Source organism: Carex rostrata, chromosome 13 (genome assembly GCF_964058835.1).
Source record: "Carex rostrata chromosome 13, lpCarRost1.2, whole genome shotgun sequence".
NCBI classification, from domain to species: domain Eukaryota; kingdom Viridiplantae; phylum Streptophyta; class Magnoliopsida; order Poales; family Cyperaceae; genus Carex; species Carex rostrata.
The window spans coordinates 8,759,944-8,780,341 of NC_135930.1; the positions used below are offsets into that span (position 1 = coordinate 8,759,944).

The window sequence follows — 20,398 nt, forward strand, 5'->3', positions numbered from 1 at the left end:
ATTTTTCTGAATTTTTTTACTATTTATTAAGCCACTTTGAAAATCGTTGATCCAACGGTTTTACTGTTTTGTTAAGCCACCGTTGGATCAGTAATTTTCAAAGTGACTTAATAAATAGTAAAAAAATTCAGAAAAATGTAAAATTTGGTCTCCAAGCACATATTAATATGGAGAACAAGATGAACGGTTCAGATTGACTTTTTGAATTTTGAAATTTCAAATTTGGACCGTGTGTATTTCGGCCCATATGCTACCGAAAGCATATTAGCCTATCTCTCTCTCTCTCTCTCTCTCTCTCTATATATATATATATAGAGAGAGAGAGAGAGAGGGAGAGATGGGCTACGGTGAGTTGCCAAGTAAAGCGACTATTTTATTTCACGCTCATGTTTTGCGATTTGAAGTTCAAAACGTCGATCCGAACCGCTCAACATGATCTTCATATTGAAATGTGCTTGGAGACCAAATTTTACATTTTTTGGAATTTTTTTACTATTTATTAAGCCACTTTGAAAATCGCCGATCTAGCCGTCCAGAAAATTTTACTGTTCGCCCGGATTTTCATATTTTCAAAGTGGCTTAATAAATAGTAAAAAAATTTCAAAAAATATAAAATTTAGTTTCCAAGCATATTTTATTATAGATTAAATATTTAACAGTTTGGATCGGCTATTTGAACTTTAAAAATAAAAATATTGCGTGAAGTAAAAACGTGTTTTACTTCGCAACTCACCGTAGCCCATCTCTCTCTCTCTCTCTATATATATATATATATTGTATACATAATACACTATGTTTAATTTGAATACTAGTATTAATTTAATTTGATCTAGCGGCAAAAGACAATGCTCTATGCATGAGATATCGCAAGTTTCGAATCCGACTGGAGATATCTTGTGAATATTAAAATATGTTGGATTGGCTTAGACCCCAATCACAAATCCCAAAAAAGGGAAAAAAAAACAAAAAAAATACACACTATGGTACAAAACAAAAAAAAATCAAGTGCTTTGCCTTCCAGAATCTGTATCTACATTTTATTTGTTATAAGTCACTAATATTATGGTTAATTTTGTGAAAGGAAATTAGGGGCATTGCACTTTGGCATGATAAGGTAGTACGTAGACATGCTCTGATTAACAATTTTAATGAGTAGTTGAGATGGTACTTATCTTTGATAGCTATTTAAGGCCAGCAAGCCATCTCTCTATTTTAAGGGTCTTTGCACTGCTCTGCGTGCAGTCTACTGGTCTACTAATTACCAGTTAATCTCGTTGCAACCGTGCCATGCTTCATTAGTAGTCCATAGAGGAATGGAAACCGCAATGCATGTACAGCAAACTGGTACTTAATTTCTTTATTTTTATGGAATTCATGGAAAGATATACGGTTTATTGGTTTCTGCAGTGTTAGGGAATACTCCTGTTGAGTGAATTATTGAACCATATATATCATTTTCCTCTACTAATTAATTATACCGTCACCAAGTAATATGCATGCCATATCAAAGTATCTGATATCATGTATATCATTATAGTATCTCCTTGCCAAACAAAATGCGATATACATATATAAAAATATTTCTTACACTTCTATTTGTATCTCTTATACAGGCAGTACACCAGAAGAGACACCATGTATACATCAAAAGGCCATACGCTCAAAACCAAGACAAACGGAGCAAAGCCAGTCAAAAAAGGACAAAAGCTCCAGCATAGGAAGCCGTCACCCAGTCTACAGAGGCATCAGGAAACGACGGTGGGGTCGGTGGGTCTCAGAGATCCGTGAACCGAGAAAGAAATCAAGAATCTGGTTGGGATCGTTCCCGACCCCAGAGATGGCGGCCCGGGCCTATGACGTAGCTGCCCGATGCTTGAAGGGCCGAAAGGCCGTTCTAAACTTTCCAGAAATAGTCGACCTTCTTCCGCGTCCTTCGACTAGTGATCCGAAGGATATTCAGGCCGCAGCTATAGCTGCAGCCAAGTTCGACAAGCTACCATCCACTTCCTCTTCATCCAATTCATCCACTACGTCGTTGGAAGAAGAGGACAAGCAGGCAAAGAAGGGAGACGATTTCTGGGCTGACATAGAGACGTCGATCTTGATGGACAGTGAGATGTGCTCCATTGAAGAGGCGTGGCTTTGGGGTGGTTTTGGGTGTATTGACGGGGATGGTAATACCTTGGAAGAAAACAATGTATAGTTTGTTTTAATTTAATGAAATGAATTCGGCTGGTGAAGATTAAGTTAATGTAACATATTTTTGGATTTAAGTTTTTATAAAAGAAATTTTTGGACACAAGTTATATTCTTTTTGACTTTTTGTCGAACATAGGACTTCCCTAATAATTTTATTTTTAATTAAGATAACTTTTTAATTGCGAGAAATGAATCGTTTGGAGTACTGACAGCGGACTATACTTTCTTCTTCTTTTTTTTGGGAAATGGGACCAGCTAAAACCTTTTGGTGTGTTAGTAAAAAAAAATACATCGAATGAGCTTCAAACGATAATTAATAATGGTTAATTTTGATTAAGTTCATAATTTTTACTTTTTTTTATTAATTTGCCTTCAACCAGATCAATATGGGAAAATGAATTAGTTTACTATATTTAATTTCAACAATTGTTCTATTAAATTCGAAATGGTACAAATGTTTTGTTTGAAGCTGATCACAGTCTCTGTAGTGTTACGTTCTTGAATTTCCTTTACGAGGTTGATATCACATTAGATTTTGTAGAAGCTCTGAACAGTAATATACCTGAAAAAGAAGTGTGTTTCAGATAGTGATAAATGAAGCAACATTATAGATGTCAAAAGCTCGAATGCAATAAATTGTATCAGCCTTTGTTTTGTGAATATAAAATAACAAGCCAACCATAAAATATTTATTTGCCACCAGGATAACACGATTCTTCCCACAACAATAATAAATCTGAAAACAAACACACCAAAACAAGAACAAACCAATTATGGTGTTGCAGCCATAAATAACCCAAAAAAAAGAAAAACAAAAGAAAATTAGAAGCTCGATGAGCAAACCAAGCAATCATCATCAGCAAGAACCTAAAACCTAACAATTCTTTACACATTACTTTGATTTATGTTACAAAAGAGAGATATTTCTCTTCTATGTTGTGCTCCTGAAGCCGAAGGCTGACCACCTCCTCCCAGCTTCCTTCTTACGGGAGTTTGACACAAAGAGGTTTTCAAGGGAACTTTGCTTCCTGTTGCGGGACCTACCGGCCTCTTTTAAGAGCTCTGAGAGCCTCTTCTTTTCATCCTCTACATCGGGATTAGCAGTGCCAAGTTTCTCTTCCCGTACCTTGAGCACATGTTCAAGTATTTCAATGGCATCCTCAACCCTGGTAATGACAAATTGCAAGGAGATCAAATTTTGCTCAACCATTGGTAGTATTCCTTTTTGTTCTAACATTTTGTTGTCGACCTGTGTACCTTTTCTAATGCAACATTTTGACTATAGTGATTTTTGGGTGATGCTTCCTTGATTGTCTTTATTTATTTTTATTTTTATCACTGCCCGTAGGCTACACACTCACCCCACAACTCACTCCCTAATTACCTGTGGACTGCAGGGTTCGATCCTATGCCCTTCTGAATGAAGAGCTGTACCACTTCCAACTGTGTTACCACAGCAGTGGTTTGATTGTCTTTATTGGGGCCTTTGATTATGTCTCTAATCAAAACCAACTTTTTTCTTATTAAAGAGTTTATTAATTCAGAAGTAATGATGTGTGGAGTCAAACTCATTAAATATATTTCATTTATTAGGAAAATAATGTTGTATCAGAAGTTAATGATATGATACAACTCATCTGTCATATTTTTAATCTAATCAAATACAGTATAAATCATCATAAATTTGAATAAAAATATGTTTTAAAATAATATGATGACAAAAAAATATAATAATACTGTCAAATTAAAGCCTCATTAATTATCAAACTAACAGCCAATAAAACATGATTTTTTTTTAACCAAGTTTCAGAAAACTCATTCCCAACTTGTAAGACAATTCTTCTGGATTGAGCAAAGTTATGATCATGATGCAACAAAATTATTTTTATTTGAGATTAAGAGGGAATTAACATAACATAGTCAAGCTCTTTCTCTGTTTCCTCAGTAACTAGCTTTCTTACACAAACAAAGCAAAGAAACTTCTTGGGAGTTGGGATAGAGTTTGTAATACCTCTAAAATTATTGCATCAACCAAACACCATGTAAAACCATCTTCAAATTCAATAAGACAAATAAGTCAAAAACAAAGTTGAGAAATATTCCCATGTGGAATAATTAAAAAGTTGCCTGTAGTCATACTCTTACCCAGTTTCATGGTATTAGAAAATAGAAAGTACAACTCCTATTTTTAGAACAGAACATTTACAAACTTTTCTGGATCCTAAAATGATTGGGCATGCACAAAACAAACTTAAAATCAAATTTAAAAACTAACCATTACAGGTATAATAAGGCTGTACAGTACCTACTACCAAATCCTCAGTAAAACTTCTACCTTGCAGTTGCAAGCCCCAAACAAATGGGGTTAACAAAATCCTAACCCACAGATAAAACCATGAAACATGAATTAAAAAATGACCATTGTAATTTAGATAATTAGTATGCAGTATATTCCCATAAGGTGCGTTTGGATGAGGCAAAGATAGTGCTAACCCGGGTTAGCTACTATTCCGGATTACTATTTTACGTTTGGATATGTTTGGGTTAGCAAAAATGGACTATTCTTTGTTTGTCTTTTGTGGGTTAGCATGCTATTTTACTAACTCAACTAAAAGTTGGGTTAGCTCACTATCTCAAATTTGGGTTAGCTCACTATTCTCACTAACCCAAGTCTTCATCCAAACACACCGATATTATTGTACCAATCAGCAACAGGTACAATTAGGGGTGTTCATTGGGTCCGGTTTAATCGGTTTTGAACCGAACTGAATTAGTTTAGATCAAACGGTTCGGTTTTTTTGGTTTAATGGTTTGGTTCAGTTTGCTTTTTTAAAACCGAATTATAACTTTGGTTCGGTTCGGTTTGGAAATTTTCAAACCGAAATAACCGAACCGACCGAACTTTTATATATTATGGATTTGGTCCAGACCGTTCCGGTTTATTTCTTAATCAATTACTTTAAATACTTCGGTTATTTCTTAATATTCCAATTTGTTTCTTAATACTCCGGTTTATTTCTTAATATACTTCGGTTTGTTATAAGTCAATTGCTTTAAATAAACAAATTAATATATTTCGGTTTGAACCGAACAAACCGAAATAAGAATTTGGTTCAGTTCGGTTGCAATGCTAAATCGGTTCAGTTTGGTTCTATTTTTGAAACCGAATTATAACTTCAGTTTGCCGAACCAATGAACACCCCTAGGTACAATACTAAAATACTGAATGCAACATAGGCAAATCCTTACCTTCCCATGGCATCATAAATTGCCGCGAGATTACTATACACTCCAAGCGTGTCAGAGTGGGCAAGCCCGCACTCCCGTTCGAGTACTGTCCTCGCCTCCTCAAACAGCTCAGCCGCCTCGTCAATCTTAAACAGCTGCACACAAGCCAGCCCCATCTGGTTCAAAAGCACTCCAAAGAAAGCTGACCTCCTTTCCCCTCCAGCTCTCAGCTTACTGACGGCACTCTCAAATGAGCTCCTTGCATCAGCGTACCTCCCAAGGATGTAGTAGATCACCCCCATTTGCGCCTCCACACCTGCAACCGCACTCCACTGGCCAGGAGAGGATTCCTCGAGGAGTTTCAAGGCGCGCTGGAGCAACTTCAAGGATTCTTCCGGCTCACCCAGGGACTCAAAAATGGAGGCAACCTATTAAAAATTTGTTATTGGTGTTAATTTATAAATAAAGAAAAAAAAACCTTTGGTAGTTAAAACTTAAAACTTCACTTCAGCTTTGACACAATAATCAAGTCAAATTAATTTCGCAGTATTATACATTCTTTGGTCTAATAACTGCAATAACATGGTTCCATCAGAAAATCAGTTATAGATTCTTTCTATCCAATATATTTTTCTTAGCATACAATGGTTTTGGTAATGCTTATACTTTTTCCATTTTATGTTGGTGCAGTCATGTTACTGTTACTCAAATAGTGTACACAATAATTTTTGCTTATTGAGCCATAGCTACTGCAGCAGTTAGGTCAAATTCTTTGCATTAGGTTGAACATGAATAAAAAAAAAAAAAAATGCTATCAAATTTATAATAATGTAGATATATTATGAATACGATCAATATAACTCTCAACACCAGATATAATTACATAGCTGCAGTACAATGATAAATTACCTCAGTCAGGCCAGATGCAATCTCATCTGGGGTGGCACCAGGGGCCGGCTTTGATAAAATCCTCATTGATGACTCAGAATATGATCGACACTCTCTCATACGACCAGTACGAAGATACAATGACGAGAGACGCGAAAGCACTGCAGCAACAGATGGGTGGGAGTCACCTCGTGCTGACTTCAGAACCGTCAAGGCTTTCTGGTATGAAAACACCGCCTCATCAAAGCGGGCCAGGGAGAGATAGGCATCTCCGATGGCAATATCAATGGTGGCTGCCTCAGCATCACGGCCATGGGACAAGGTTGACATGGAGGCAAGCACAAGGTGCTCCAAGGCACCGTCATGGTCCCCACGTGCATCAAGGATCAGGGCCATGAGGCGCCGGTCAGAGGCCTCCTCAAGAGAAGCCGCCGCACTATGCTCCCTGTGGATTTCGAGTGCCTTTTTGCAAAGCTTCTCAGCCTCCTCAAATTGGAGTGCCTGCACATGCGCCTCGGCCAAGTACCTATTGACATTTTTTATATATTTTATAATAGTAATACAAAAAACACCAGATATTTCTATTTTTTCCAAAGTCATTCCTGATAGAACTATTCTACACCGAGTTCTTTGCCGAAGAAGTAGAATTCACGTGTTCAGTTATTCAGGGCAGGGAGAAAGATCTCATGGTTTAATCCAGAATGCACTAATGAAAGAAACAACTAATTCTGTAGTAAAAATCAACCATGTTCAACTCTAGGTCTTCCCACAATCATACTCAACAATTCTTCAATTCCAATTTATAGAATCACTCGTCTAACCACTGATTTACTAAAAAAAGGCTAGATCCAGGGAATGGCTTGGCTAGGTGACATCGAACAACTATAGACACATAATGTCAGAGGAGAGAAATACAACTCTTAACCCAAAACTCATTAAAATGATAGAAATACAAAACAAATTCATGACTCAAACCAAATAAAGTTTGAAGATTGCAACTTTTAGAATCAAGAATAGCTCACCTGCAAGTCTCGGCAACTCTAGAGTCATTCTCTCCAAGGGCACGGATCTGCACCTCGAGCCCTTTCTCATAAGAACTGACTGAGTCCTCTGTTCTCCCCAGCATGGCATGTGTATCTCCCAATTGCATCCAACCGGCAAACTCGGCGAGACTCGCCTCCTCCTCCTTGTCTTGATATTTTTCTCCAGTCTCCTTGGCCACCGACACGGCGCGCTCCAGCACCGGGATTGCCTCAGCGTGCTGACTGAGAGCACAGTAGATCGCGGCAGTGACGTGTAAACTCATCGCCAGTTCCAGTTCAGCACCTTCCCCTTTCCTCTCCAGTGCGCGCGAGGCGCGGAGTGCGTACTCTAGCGCCTTTGTGGGACCGCCTTCGCCTGAAGAGATCATGGTGTCCCGAGCTTGTTTTAGGAGAAACGGACCGAGATCTGGGTTGTCGAGGGATGAATCGGTCATGTCCAATGAGGATGGGGTTTTCTTCGATGGGGAGGGTTTTTTGTAGGAGGAGGGAGTGGGGGATGCAGGGGTTTTCCTCGGAGCCGGCGAACGGCGGACTGGTGTGTCGCCACCGCCAAAGGATGCTGCGGAGGTCTCAGGCATAGAGACACGGAGCGGTGCAGTATCCGACGGTGTCACCAAGCCAGGCATGGCAATTGGTTTAAAGCTTCTCTGATCAGAGTGGGGAGAAGCGTTATAGAGACGAGATCAGGGATTGGAACTGGAGATCACGACAAGCTTGCTTCCAACTTACTCCTCTCTTGGTTGGTCTACTTCTAGTATCATAATGATACTATCCAGTCATAGAAAATGGAGATTTCCAGTAATTTTATGCAAAAGAAACCCACGCTCGTCTCCAATCCGGTGCGAATCTTGAGGGGGCGTACCCTTGAAGAGGACGAGCTGGAATTATCCGGTTGGTAGAAAATTGGGAAGGTTTTTAATTGACAAGTCGCAAAAGGTTTTTTATTATGTTTTATTAATTGAATTTTAAATTAAGGCAGCGGGTACTTTTTCTAGGCAGCGCGAACCTATCTGACTCTTCTCTCTCGTCTGATGTCGACACAATGACGAAAATGCCCCGATATAATATGCACTAATTATTTGACGCAGCTGGCTTGGATTGCAGTTGAGCGTTGGATATTGATCTAACGCCTGTAATTAAAATGAAGATATTTAATTGATCCGCGGATCGCATATTCCACGCTGTCATACTACGGATTTCTACCCAAGAGGGTACAAATACAATTGAAAGAAGAAAATGACTAAAAGGCCCTCCGTCCAAAACAGGCTGTCACGATTTTTCGCTATACTTCTTGACAGCTCTTCTCTTCTCTGGCAACATTTCTTAACGTAATTAACCTTGTAACTTCCACGTTGTAAAACGGTACCGATTCTCTCGCTATTTGCGAACGGAAAGGGTAAAACCGCACACTCACTAGTTAATTAACTTGATACATATCTTTCTAGTTATTTAATACTTTTAACTGGTTTGGCTAATATAATATCAGTGTTATTTCAGTCTATATAACACCAACTTCAAAACCTATCAAATCGAGTTTAAATGGTGAATCCAAACCGTTCAAACCGATATACTTCATTAGTTGTGCGTTTACATGAAAAATTTATAAGTTTTTGAGTTTATTTGATATCAAGTCAAGCGGTCAAATATGTGAGTTTTTAAGTTAATTTAATACATTCATTTTTCATTTTTTTTGTCGCTTGATTTGATACTAAAATAACTCGAAAATATAAAAAGTTTGCATGTAAGCGCATCACTCATAAAGTAAATTGGTTTGAACGGTTTGAATTCACCATTTGAACTCAATTTAATAGATTTTAAAATTGATGTTATATAAACTTAAATGACACTGATATTATATTAGCCATACTCTTTTCTTTCCTTCATGTGAATATGTGAATGAGTGAATCACGGAATCACGTGGATGGACTTGCAAGCGTTAAAAACGGGAGTGTATTTATCATCATCATTGTCAGAACTAGAAAAAAACAAGGCGACCGTTAAAGAATAAAGAGAGCCTCAAGTCGCATGTGACATCTTTTCCTATCCATGTTTTCTGTTGCACAATCTGTGTAAAAAATCTGTTACCATCCACTGAAAGATGGCTTCGTTGGAACCTACTACACAAAGAGTTCGTTTATAACAGCTGCCATGTCTGCGTTCATTAAACTGAAACAGAATCATTCATGTAAATTCCGAAACAGATGATCTGAAGTCTTTTTTCCCCTTGAGAGCCGTCTATTTGGGAGTGCGTATCCTCTGAGATATCTCAACTTTTGCGTGACCGACGTGTCCGGTGCCTATTCGGGGGTGATGTAGGGGTCAGTATTTTGTGTGCTTTGATATTCGTGCAGAACGTCTTTAAACGGTTGGGACTTTTCATAAAATCACGCAAAGTTTGAGATATCTCAAAGGATACGAATTCTCTTTTTGGGTGTACCTAACAAGACCTTGATCCGTTCCTTAGAACTGGGCCAATAAAATTTGGGCTAGTGCATATTTCTAGTATTTCTTGGTGGGCTTTTCTCTTGGAAGTTTCTGTGCTTCAATTGACTAATTGAGGGTTCACTGTTTTAGGCAAGAATCGAGGCTTAATGATCCATGTAAATTTCACCACAAATGCACTAACTATATAATGATTAATCAGATTGCGCAATCACTCGCATCTGCATTTCAGAAATTATTATCTAGTGAGGATCAAAGGTGAATTACCCTCAATGAAAGTATTAAAAACAATAAAATAGCATAATGAACTTCTTCATTTCTTATAGATTCCTTGATTAATATAAGCAAGGATTTTAGTCTATCTATATATTTATATAACCATCTTTGCTACTCACCTTCAAGTTCAAAGCGAATGATGGTCAACCAGCTTTAAAATTCACTTGGCTATATCATTTTGTGTCGTGTTCTAGTTCCTTTCCTGTTTGTATGATTTAAAGTTCCACAAAAACGTTTATATATTTATTCCATAATTTTTCTTTTTATTATTCTCTTAATTTCGTTTTTTCATTTATTCAAGGTTTTTTTTTGCATTTTATTCTACCTCTCTACCCGTTTTGTGTGTATGTTTGTGCGTTTATTTACCTTTCTTTTTTTGGATTTTGTTCTACCTTTCTACCCTTTTCTGAGGATTAATTAGGACTCAAAACACCTAAGATCAGCAAAACTACACACAAAATGAGTTCCAGTCAGGTTGATTGCCAAAATGTGCCTGAATAAATCATCTTAAATTAACCAATGGAAAAATGAAAGCAGAGTACTAAGGGAAACATATCTACTACAAGTCTACAACTGAAGCATAATTTCTTATTCCATAACACAGCAATAATCAAGTTTGCCAACGCCAAAGATAAACTTATTCCAGCTTCAAAGCAATCATTCTATATATTTTTGCCCAACATTCAATATTGCTAACACAATAACACAATGGTACATTATTCCAATATCCTTTTCAGACCGTCTTCGAGGGAAGACGGTTCAATACCAAATAGCTAAGAATAAAAACTTCCTAATTTCACCTAGTTCACCTATTTGGCATGCTTTTCACAGAAGGATTTGAGCTTAGTTAGACCATCATCGAGAGAAGATGGCTCAATTGCATGTGTTATACGAAGCCAGTTCTTGAACCCCACTGCACAACCTACACAGAGATATATTTGCATCTAAAATCCAAAGAAAAATAATATATAAGAGAATGAGAATTACCATTTTCGAGAGAAAGAATTACCAGGAAGAATTATGACATGTTCCTCCTTAGCTAATTGGCAACAGAAATCCATGTCATCTTTTATGTCCGCCAGTTGAGATAAATCCAAACGTACCTGCAATACATGGCAATTGGCATGGTTAAAGAGAGTCACTTGCAATAAACCTAAAAACATTTAACCTCATGGGATATGTTAGTTAAAAGAAACCACATAAATATTGTGTTTTGTATGTAATAAGCGTCAAGTGAAGTTAAAATTCTGCAAATGGAGAAAAAAATTAGTGTGTAATTTACAAATTATAAGAAACGACCTTCCGGAACCTTGTTCGTCCCCTGCTTTCTCTTTCGGTAACAAAAAGAGGAAAAGTTAGAGGATCAGTTAATATTTATTAAATTTTATTAAGAAGGAGAGCCAATCTGTTAGGAAGGCACACATATTTCGTATATTTATGGTTTATTTTGAGGCATTGAAGGTTCACAAAGGGAAACTTTTGTTGTATTTACCATCAGAAACATGGAGCCCTCTGGCTTACATGGACAATTAATGCACTTGATTTCTTTCAACTTGTTGTAGCATATCTCTGCTGTCATCTTCAATGTTTCGACAGTCTTAAGAAAGAAATCTTCATTTGTGTTTGCTATGAGATCAGATATTGCCCCCTATAAGAAACAAAAATGCCACTATGTTAATTAAGATGAATAATTTGGCCTTGTTGAATCCCAAATATTGTTCAAGGCTTGAACAAATGCCTTGTTGAATCTCCTCAACTATTGTATAATTCAGAAATAATTATTGAATGGATTAGAAATGTTAACTTATAGGTGTGCATCATGAGAGATAAATTAAATAAATTTTGTGTGAAATAGATTGAAAACTCATATACCTGAATAAATGTTGCAGGATCTGTTGAAATGTCAAGATAACTCTTCATGCAGTCCACCACCTATGATAAAATCATGAAGCAATTGAAAAATCAGAAACAAATTTAAAGTTAATGAAAATAAGCAAAACAATTTTTATGTTCGTAGTTATGTGCCAGCCTGAAATTACTACTGGCTGGTAATAACCAAATTTGTTTACTACCTTGGTGTGTTTCAATATGCCATTGGGGTCATTTAAAGCAATCCAGCCAAGCCTCCAGCCAGGTACAACCCATCTTTTTGAAATAGACCCAAGTGTTATAACCGGTACGGTTGAACTGAACGCTCCCATTGGCACAAATGTTTTAGATCCAAATGTCAGATGTCCATAAACTTCATCTGTAATTACAAATATGCCGAGCTTCTTAGCGGTCTCTGCTACCTGCAACATTTTTCATCCCAAATTTTACTTGTAATTATTCAAAACTAAATGTGTATAATATATAGTTTCAAAATTCATATATACACACTACTTGGTAGGGCTTCTGCAGTAGTCCTAAAGATGAGAACAAAGAAGTAAGAAAACCAGATTTTTAATTAATTAAGTAGATACCTTCTCGGTCACTAGTCTTTCAAGTATTGAACCGTAATCTCAAAGTTTTCTCTCTCAGCCATTCCTTTTTTTTTCTATGACAACAAAAACCCCTTTTCACAAAAGCAATTTCAAAACGAAAAAAAAAAATACAAAAGTAATATCTAAGTCACTTTAGTTGAGCAAATCTGAAGAGGGATATAGGCTATGAATTTTGAAGATACCATCAGCATCAAGTGACTAAAGCAAAGAAGAGAAAAAAAAATTGTATGTAGAAAATAGTAAATTTTTGTACTTTTTTTAATTTGTCTGTGCTTTCCTTATTAAACTTACTGTTTACTTAGATTGTGAACTCAACCCCTGAAGGTACTGTACTCAACTTATACAATACAACAAATTACCAACCTAAAATCTAATAACAAATTAATTTACTTGCCTTAGCCAAATGCTCATAACTGAAGACATTACCGCACGGATTTCCAGGATTAACAATAACCATTGCAACTGTATTCTCATCTGCAATTGCGGTTAATCCATCAAGATCAACCTCCCATCCTTTCTCTGGGACGAGATCAAAATACCGAGCCTCTACCCTGTTAAACACTGCTCTTGCCTCATAAAACAGGTAACCTGGTCTTGGAAGCAGTATGTTGGCACCGGGTCGTGCCAGAACTGAGGTTATGATCTCTATTGCTTGCGAACACCCATTTGTCATATATATATCATCAGGTGAGAGTGCGTATGGGAGGTCACGTGACATGTACTCAGCTATTGCTCTGAAATATGAATCCATATAATTAAGATTTATGTAGTGCTTTCATCAATTTAGAAAAATGCGCTACTAATTTGTGAGTTGTTAGTGAAATTTTCCATTCAGCACAGAAGCTTATGTCACTTACTACTAATATAAAACAAAAACTATTAGTGAAATTTTCCATTCAGTACAAAACTTTTGTAACTTATTACTACTAATATAAAACAATGTTATCTTATCTGTCGATATGGCCAACTAATAATATTAAGAGATGCCACAACAAGACCAGTATCTATGACGTCTAAATATCTAGGACTGCTGCTTCAGCAAGTAACAATTGAGCAGGTCCTCTTCTTCTGAAATTAACCAATACATAGCAAAATTTCACTACAGAATGTTAGGAATTTCATAGAAGAAAATTTATATTTGTACAAGTCGTTTTTTGCACAGGCCAATATCAAAACCAGTACTGACATATATAAAATTGTAGGCATTGACTATGAGTAAACTTGTAAAAGAGATTTAGTTTAAGGAGGACCACGTGACAATAAAATAGAAAATGAAGATTCTCTAAATTGGTTGTGGGGGTCATACTCCTATCCTATTTATCTCTTTCAATGACTATGCAAAAAAAGGTGAAGCAAGAAAGAGTGGCTCACAAAAATTTAAGTAAAAAAGAAAGAGTGAGTCTATGGTACTATGCATATTACGATTTGGCACTGTGCTACGGCTCTATATTCGAGTTTTCAAATCCTAACGGTCGATCCGAACCGTTCATCTTGTTCTCCATATTAATATGTGTTTGGAGACCAAATTTTACATTTTTTTTAAATTTTTTACTATTTTTTTAGATATTTAGAAAATCACTTGATCTGAAAATTCTGGACCATCCAAAAACAGTGATTTTCAATAAATTTAAAAAAATAGTAAAAAAAATTCAAAAAAATGTAAAATTTGGTCTCCAAATATATATTAATATGGAGAACAAGATGAACGGTTCGAATCGACCGTTAGGATTTGAAAACTCGAATATAGAGCCGTAGCACGGTGCCAAATCGTAATATGCATAGTACCATATACTCACTCAAAAAGAAATTAATGAAAGATGTACCAATATGGTCCCCCATATTTAGATAAATTCTACAATAAAAAAATCTTGAAAACAAACATCAACAAAAAGAAAATTCACATATAACAAGGGACAACAAAAGGTAAGAATTCAAAGCTTAAGACTTACATTCGAGAGGAGAGGACTCCGACACCAGGCGCGTAGGAGTTGAACTTCCCTGAACGGAGTGCGTTGCTAACAGCATCCACTGCACTTGGTGTTGTACTGAAGCAAGGGAATGACGAGGGGTCGCCATGGCCAAGCGGGATTACTGGCTTCAGATCGCTTGCATCAGTCTCCATGTGGCCCATTATGCGGGATAGAACACTGCGCACGGAGAGAGAAGATGCGTCCAGCAAAGTGCTGCTAGGTTTGAAGTTCCACTTCTGCTCCATCAAAAAAAAAGAGGTTCCTTTTTCTCTCCTTAATGAGAAATAATTGAGTACTTGGCAATGGTGCTGCTAGCTATCAGATTTTCTCTGATAGTTCTCCTCCTTTTGAGAGAGACTGATCCAGTGATCAGCTGCTGTTGCCTGTGTTGGTTGGAGACCTTTGAGTAGTGGTAGGTACTGGTACTTATAGCTGAGCCGAAGAGAAGGCGGCGCATATACCAACAAAACTTTACAAAAAGAGTATCAGCAAAAAAAAAAACAAAAACAAAATTAAAAAGAGAGAGACTAGATTTTCTTTGGTTTTGTATGAACTTCCGGCAGGTGTGGTCGATCGTGATTTGTGGGGCTGTTTTCTCGAATTTTATATAAATTTTATGGTCTTATAACAATTAGTAGCTTTTTGTAAATTTGGAAAATTACCGTAAAATAATATATATGCATCAATACGAAAGTAAGTATTTTGTAAAAGACTATTGCTTGTGTTGTTTATCTTTTAATGAAAGTTATACATTTACAATGTATTTTATATTTTCAATCATTATAAAATACTTTTGCAAGTTTGTTGGATATGAATCTGCTATACTCTGAAAACAATGAACAGTGACTCAAATTTCTACAATCCGAATCCAGCCATCAAACTGTTTCGAGATGTCTGCACAGAAAAACCAACTGTTTCGTGATGCATTCTTGAAAAAAAAATTCGACTATTGGATTCAAGATTGCAGGAATTTCAAGGTATTGTTTACCGAATTCGGAATTACAGCAGATTTATTTTCAATTTTGTTACCCTTGTAGTTAGATATTGCACCTAAAGCTATACTTGCACACCACAGAAAATCCGTACCTACTTGGAGTAATAAGTGTTTCATTTCCCTTCCTCTTAATTTTCAAAAGAAAATAAAAAACAACAGTAATTTAGATTTCACTTTTTTTTTTTTGAGGGAAATTTTAGATTTCACTCGACTCTCTGGGATGTACAACGACAAGGTGTATATAGATTTTTTTTTCTTTTTTAATAGAAGATGTAATTCTAAAATTAAACTATATTATATTAATACTAATTACTAATTATGTTCATTATATTTGTATATATGATATTATCAAAAAATTAAACGTTGTTACTTTAATTATGCTTGTTTAATTAATTTTTTATATTATATGTTGTGTTTGTTTTGTTAGTTTAATTAAATTGTATGTCTAATTGTGCTTGTTGTTTATGAAAAAAAAAAAACACAATAGCTTCAACAGTAAAATTAATTTTGAAAATTATGATTAGCATATAAAATAAATAAACTTTACGATTTTGATCTTATATTTGATCAATTAATTTCATATTGTTTAGAAAATTATTGTATTATTGCTGATGGAGAAGAAATAATAAAAAAAATATTAAAAATGAACAAATCATTCTTGTTAAGAACAAAAAATATGAAGCAAAAAATAATTGGAAGTTCATTCTTGTAGAAGCAAAAAATCATATTTTGTTCAAAAAAAAAATGAGAACATGGGTAGCTGAACAGGTCCAAGATATGTTAAAACTTACAAAAGTCGAAAAAAAAATGTAAAAAAAAGTTACACAAGAAAGAATAAAGAAAAAAAAAAACTGTGAAAATAAGTCAGAGGAAGGATAAATAAATAAACAAGAAAGAAAAGAGTTTTAAATGATTATCTCTGACTAGTCTCTCATACATTGCTCCAATCCAGCTGCGAATTTCATTTGCAATTTCCTAGTTTTACATACTAATTTCAAAAATTATATGAATTAAATGTATTATAATTTTGATGAAACTATCTTAATTAATTTTATGATTTAGTTTAAATTTTAACATATAAATAACTTTAGAACTAACAATAAATAAATACTAGAAAATAACATATAGATAATTAAGTATTAAAAAATAATAAAATATAGAAAGATACTTTATTAATAATTGTTCACTATAACCTACAAGCATCTAAGTTTATATAATTTGTTGGTCATTTTATGCAATAATGTTAGTTATAAAATGTATTTAATGTTGCACTAAGCAGATTATTATATGCAAGCTATATACGACAAGAGTAAGTCTCAATAAATTAGATTCAACCTGAAGAAACTTGAACATATTTAATGTCGCACAATGACCATAGTTATAACCATCTTCATTATATAATTACATTTTTCTTTTTCTTTTTGTAGTTGTAATTTTTTTATAGACAACAAATTATAATATATATAACAATTTGGGGGCAGATGATAGCTAGAGAAAAGAGAGCTAAAACCTCCTACAAATTAAAAGGTTATAATTTTATTTATTAAATTTTATAATTTTTTATACAGTAATTATTTTTGTACCATTTTTATGAAATAAAATTACTTTACATTAAACTTTTCCAGCGTGTAAATTTTTTTTTTTTTCAGTTCCGCCACTGCAACAATTGTTTCCAAATACATAAATAATTTAGTCCTTGCTTTCCTCTTAACACCAAAACTTACATGTAAGTACAATTTAATTAGCTCATTTAGTTGTCTATTTTTGTAGATTTTAAGCACATCAATGGAAGTTGAATCTGAATGACACCAATTAATTAAACAATTTTTCCCAACAACTGAAAGCTTGGGAGCCAAGTCCTTGGTTCCGTTTTCAATTTGGCAAACAAGAAACTAGACAAAGGTCAACTATCAATATTCAATAAGCCTGAAATAGTATCGGATCTAATTACTTCCACATACCCGCATCCGTTTTCTCAAGTATAGGGGTGTCAATGGTACCTTTTTAGCTGTTTACCCAATCCGTATCGTATTCGATAAAACGGGTATGGGTAAGATTTTTTTTTCGTTAACTTATTGGGTATGAGTATGGGTAAAAAATAATTTCGTTAATCAAATGGATAAGGGTATGGGTAATGACTATTTCGTACCCGTTACCTATAGGGTAACTATAAAATTTACATATATATATAATTCAATTTCCAACCCACTTAAATATATATATTCGTGTTTTTGAATTTTATTCATTTATAAAAAAACAATTTAGTTGGAACTGATTGCACATTCATTTTTAATTTTTTTATTAAAAATACAATTACATATTGTGAAATGAATGAGTTTTTGATATTTCATTTGTAAAATATAATAAAACTAATTATTATATTACTATTATCCGTTATCATCCGCTACCGTTTCGTTACCCGATAATATTAACGGATAAGGGTAGGGTAGAGTAAGGTAAAATTTTAATAGGTATGGGTAAGATATGGGTAAAATCAATTTTAATGGGTATGGGTATGAAAATGCCTCCACCCGACCCGTGCCGTACCCATTGACAACCCTACTCAAGTATATGATGGTTTAGAATATTTATGCATATAATCATAGCAACACAAAGCCATGGATATGTACTAAATAGAATAGCGTATATTAACAATGAACTTATAATTAAAATAAAATTAAATTAAAAATTATAATATTGATTAGTCATTCATCAAATTGCATAACTGTTTAAAAAAATTATTAACTCCTAATCAATAGCTAAACCAAGTCCAATTTCACCAAACTTATAATTCGAAATCCTACCATGCATGTAATAATAATGATTGCACATAGAAGACCCATTGGTTCCCAAATTGTACTTAAAATAGTTTAAAAAAAAAACGCTCCTAAAAATTAAATAATTTGCTCATAGTCTGCATCTTGCTAAAAAATTAATTTGATTCTATAAATAAATATGGACTTATCACGAAGCCGGCATATGACAGTTCACCAAAAATATATATAGCATACCAACTTAAGATATTATAAATGAGGGACCGGATGACATCTTTTTTTGGTGGCATCGGATGACACTGTGTATTTTCAAAGTCCAAACAGTTCATCCAAACCGTTTAACTTGATGGATATGTTAAAATGTGATTGCAGATCAAATTTTACATTTTTCTGATTTTTTTTCCTATTTATTAAGATGGGTACAACAATTCAACGGTCTGAATATAGCGATTTTGTTAAATACTTAATAAATAATAAAAAAATTCCAAAAAATGTAAAATTTGATCTGCAAGCACATTTTAACAAATCTATTATGTTGAACAGTTTGAATCGACTGTTTGAACTTTGAAAACTTTGAAAATACACGATGTTATCCGATGTCACCAAAAAAGAGTGTCATCCGATCCCTTCTCATTATAAATATAAAAAGAAAAAAAAATTACATCATATTAAGAAAGGATGATCAGGCATCATAATTTTCATTTAAGAGGTATAAAATATTAAATTAACGGAGCAGATCCAATAGACATCATATCTACTTCCGAGTTTGATGGCTTCAAACTGTTCAATTCATTTTAAAATTCATATGCACACAAATAAAAACAGACGTACATAAATATTAAAATGATCATGCACGAATCTTAAAGTGGATTGGCAATTTTGAAAAGTATTCTTACATCAATTGTTTTTAAAAACAGACGTACATAAATAAAAACAGACCTACTCTCTAATTAGATATAAGAAGCGGGGGAAACGAATTCTTACATCAATTGCTTTAATCTAACCGTCAAGAAAAGGAAATACTACAGTAACAATATATTATGTTGGTACCTGCTTATTATTTAGGTCATGTTTAGTTGTGGAGTAAGGGGTAAATTAAACTTCTTATTCCACACTTAATTCACTAAATAAGAAATAAAATTGATAGAGTAAGTGAGAATAAAATTTGAATTAATTTGATTTAGCTTACTTCATCTAAAGAAGTAATTTAGCTTACTTTATTAAACATAATTAACTTACTACATCTTAACTTGAAATAAACAATTTACTCCGAATTAAAGTTACTCTACAACTAAACATGACAATACTGATCGATTCCAAACTCTCTCTCAAATTACTTGGGGGGCACGTGTTGACCGTTCGAAGTTGGTTGTGTAGTTTGGCATTTAGTCTACGTGACAATACTGATCGATTCCAAACTCTCTCTCAAATTACTTGGGGGGCACGTGTTGACCGTTCGAAGTTGGTTGTGTAGTTTGGCATTTAGTGACCCGTGAGACAGGAAATCAGAGACCACACGGAAACATCAACGAAATTTTGTAATGATTTTTTTTTGTTTTTCTTCTTCTCTGATGATTGACATGTCTGTCGTTGCCATTGTACAACCTTATATTAAGATTCGATGAAAGAACTCACCCCAAATCCCGAACAATTATATTTTCATTCAAGATTAATTAATTTGTCACCCCAAATCCCGAACAATTATATTTTCATTCAAGATTAATTAATTTGTTACTAATTCTTTAATAGGTACCACCGTACCAGAAGTGCTTTTTTTTTTTTTTTCCGACTGCGGACTCCCGACTCCATCTTTTTAGAATTCCTCCGATATTAAGTATCTTTTTTTTATTTCCTATCCATAAACATTTCGGCCAAATTATACAACAGCTGAGCAACCTAAAACTTGTTGTAAGAGCGAGTCTATGGTACTATGCATATTACGATTTGGCACCGTGCTACGGCTCTATATTCGAGTTTTCAAATTCTAACGGTCGATCCGAACCGTTCATCTTATTCTCCATATTAATGTGTTTGAAGACCAAATTTTACATTTTTTAAAATTTTTTTTACTATTTTTTTAGATATTTAGAAAATCACTTGA

General features: G+C 34.5%; 3 protein-coding genes across 4 annotated transcripts; 1 reads left to right on the forward strand and 2 right to left on the reverse strand.

Moving 5' to 3' along the window:
• Positions 1-1,221: 1,221 nt before the first annotated feature.
• On the forward strand, positions 1,222-2,293 carry LOC144564062 (ethylene-responsive transcription factor ERF023-like). Its single transcript, XM_078313567.1, has 2 exons — positions 1,222-1,344; positions 1,614-2,293. The coding sequence occupies exons 1-2, from the start codon at positions 1,314-1,316 to the stop codon at positions 2,201-2,203; spliced, it is 621 nt and encodes a 206-aa protein (XP_078169693.1). The 5' UTR covers positions 1,222-1,313; the 3' UTR covers positions 2,204-2,293.
• Positions 2,294-2,875: 582 nt separating this feature from the next.
• On the reverse strand, positions 2,876-8,140 carry KLCR1 (Tetratricopeptide repeat (TPR)-like superfamily protein). Its single transcript, XM_078313564.1, has 4 exons — positions 7,338-8,140; positions 6,337-6,841; positions 5,449-5,855; positions 2,876-3,365 (listed from the first exon to the last, which is right to left on the reverse strand). The coding sequence occupies exons 1-4, from the start codon at positions 7,982-7,984 to the stop codon at positions 3,131-3,133; spliced, it is 1,794 nt and encodes a 597-aa protein (XP_078169690.1). The 5' UTR covers positions 7,985-8,140; the 3' UTR covers positions 2,876-3,130.
• A 2,531-nt stretch (positions 8,141-10,671) lies between these two features.
• On the reverse strand, positions 10,672-14,909 carry LOC144564061 (nicotianamine aminotransferase 1-like). 2 transcript variants are annotated; one of them, XM_078313566.1, is made up of 7 exons: positions 14,509-14,909; positions 12,954-13,293; positions 12,149-12,367; positions 11,949-12,008; positions 11,569-11,724; positions 11,086-11,179; positions 10,672-10,998 (listed from the first exon to the last, which is right to left on the reverse strand). In XM_078313566.1, the coding sequence occupies exons 1-7, from the start codon at positions 14,772-14,774 to the stop codon at positions 10,886-10,888; spliced, it is 1,248 nt and encodes a 415-aa protein (XP_078169692.1). In that variant the 5' UTR covers positions 14,775-14,909; the 3' UTR covers positions 10,672-10,885. The 2 variants fall into 2 exon arrangements, with proteins under 2 accessions (XP_078169692.1, XP_078169691.1); XM_078313565.1 differs by having other exon boundaries at positions 12,149-12,363; positions 12,950-13,293; positions 14,509-14,907.
• Positions 14,910-20,398: the final 5,489 nt, after the last annotated feature.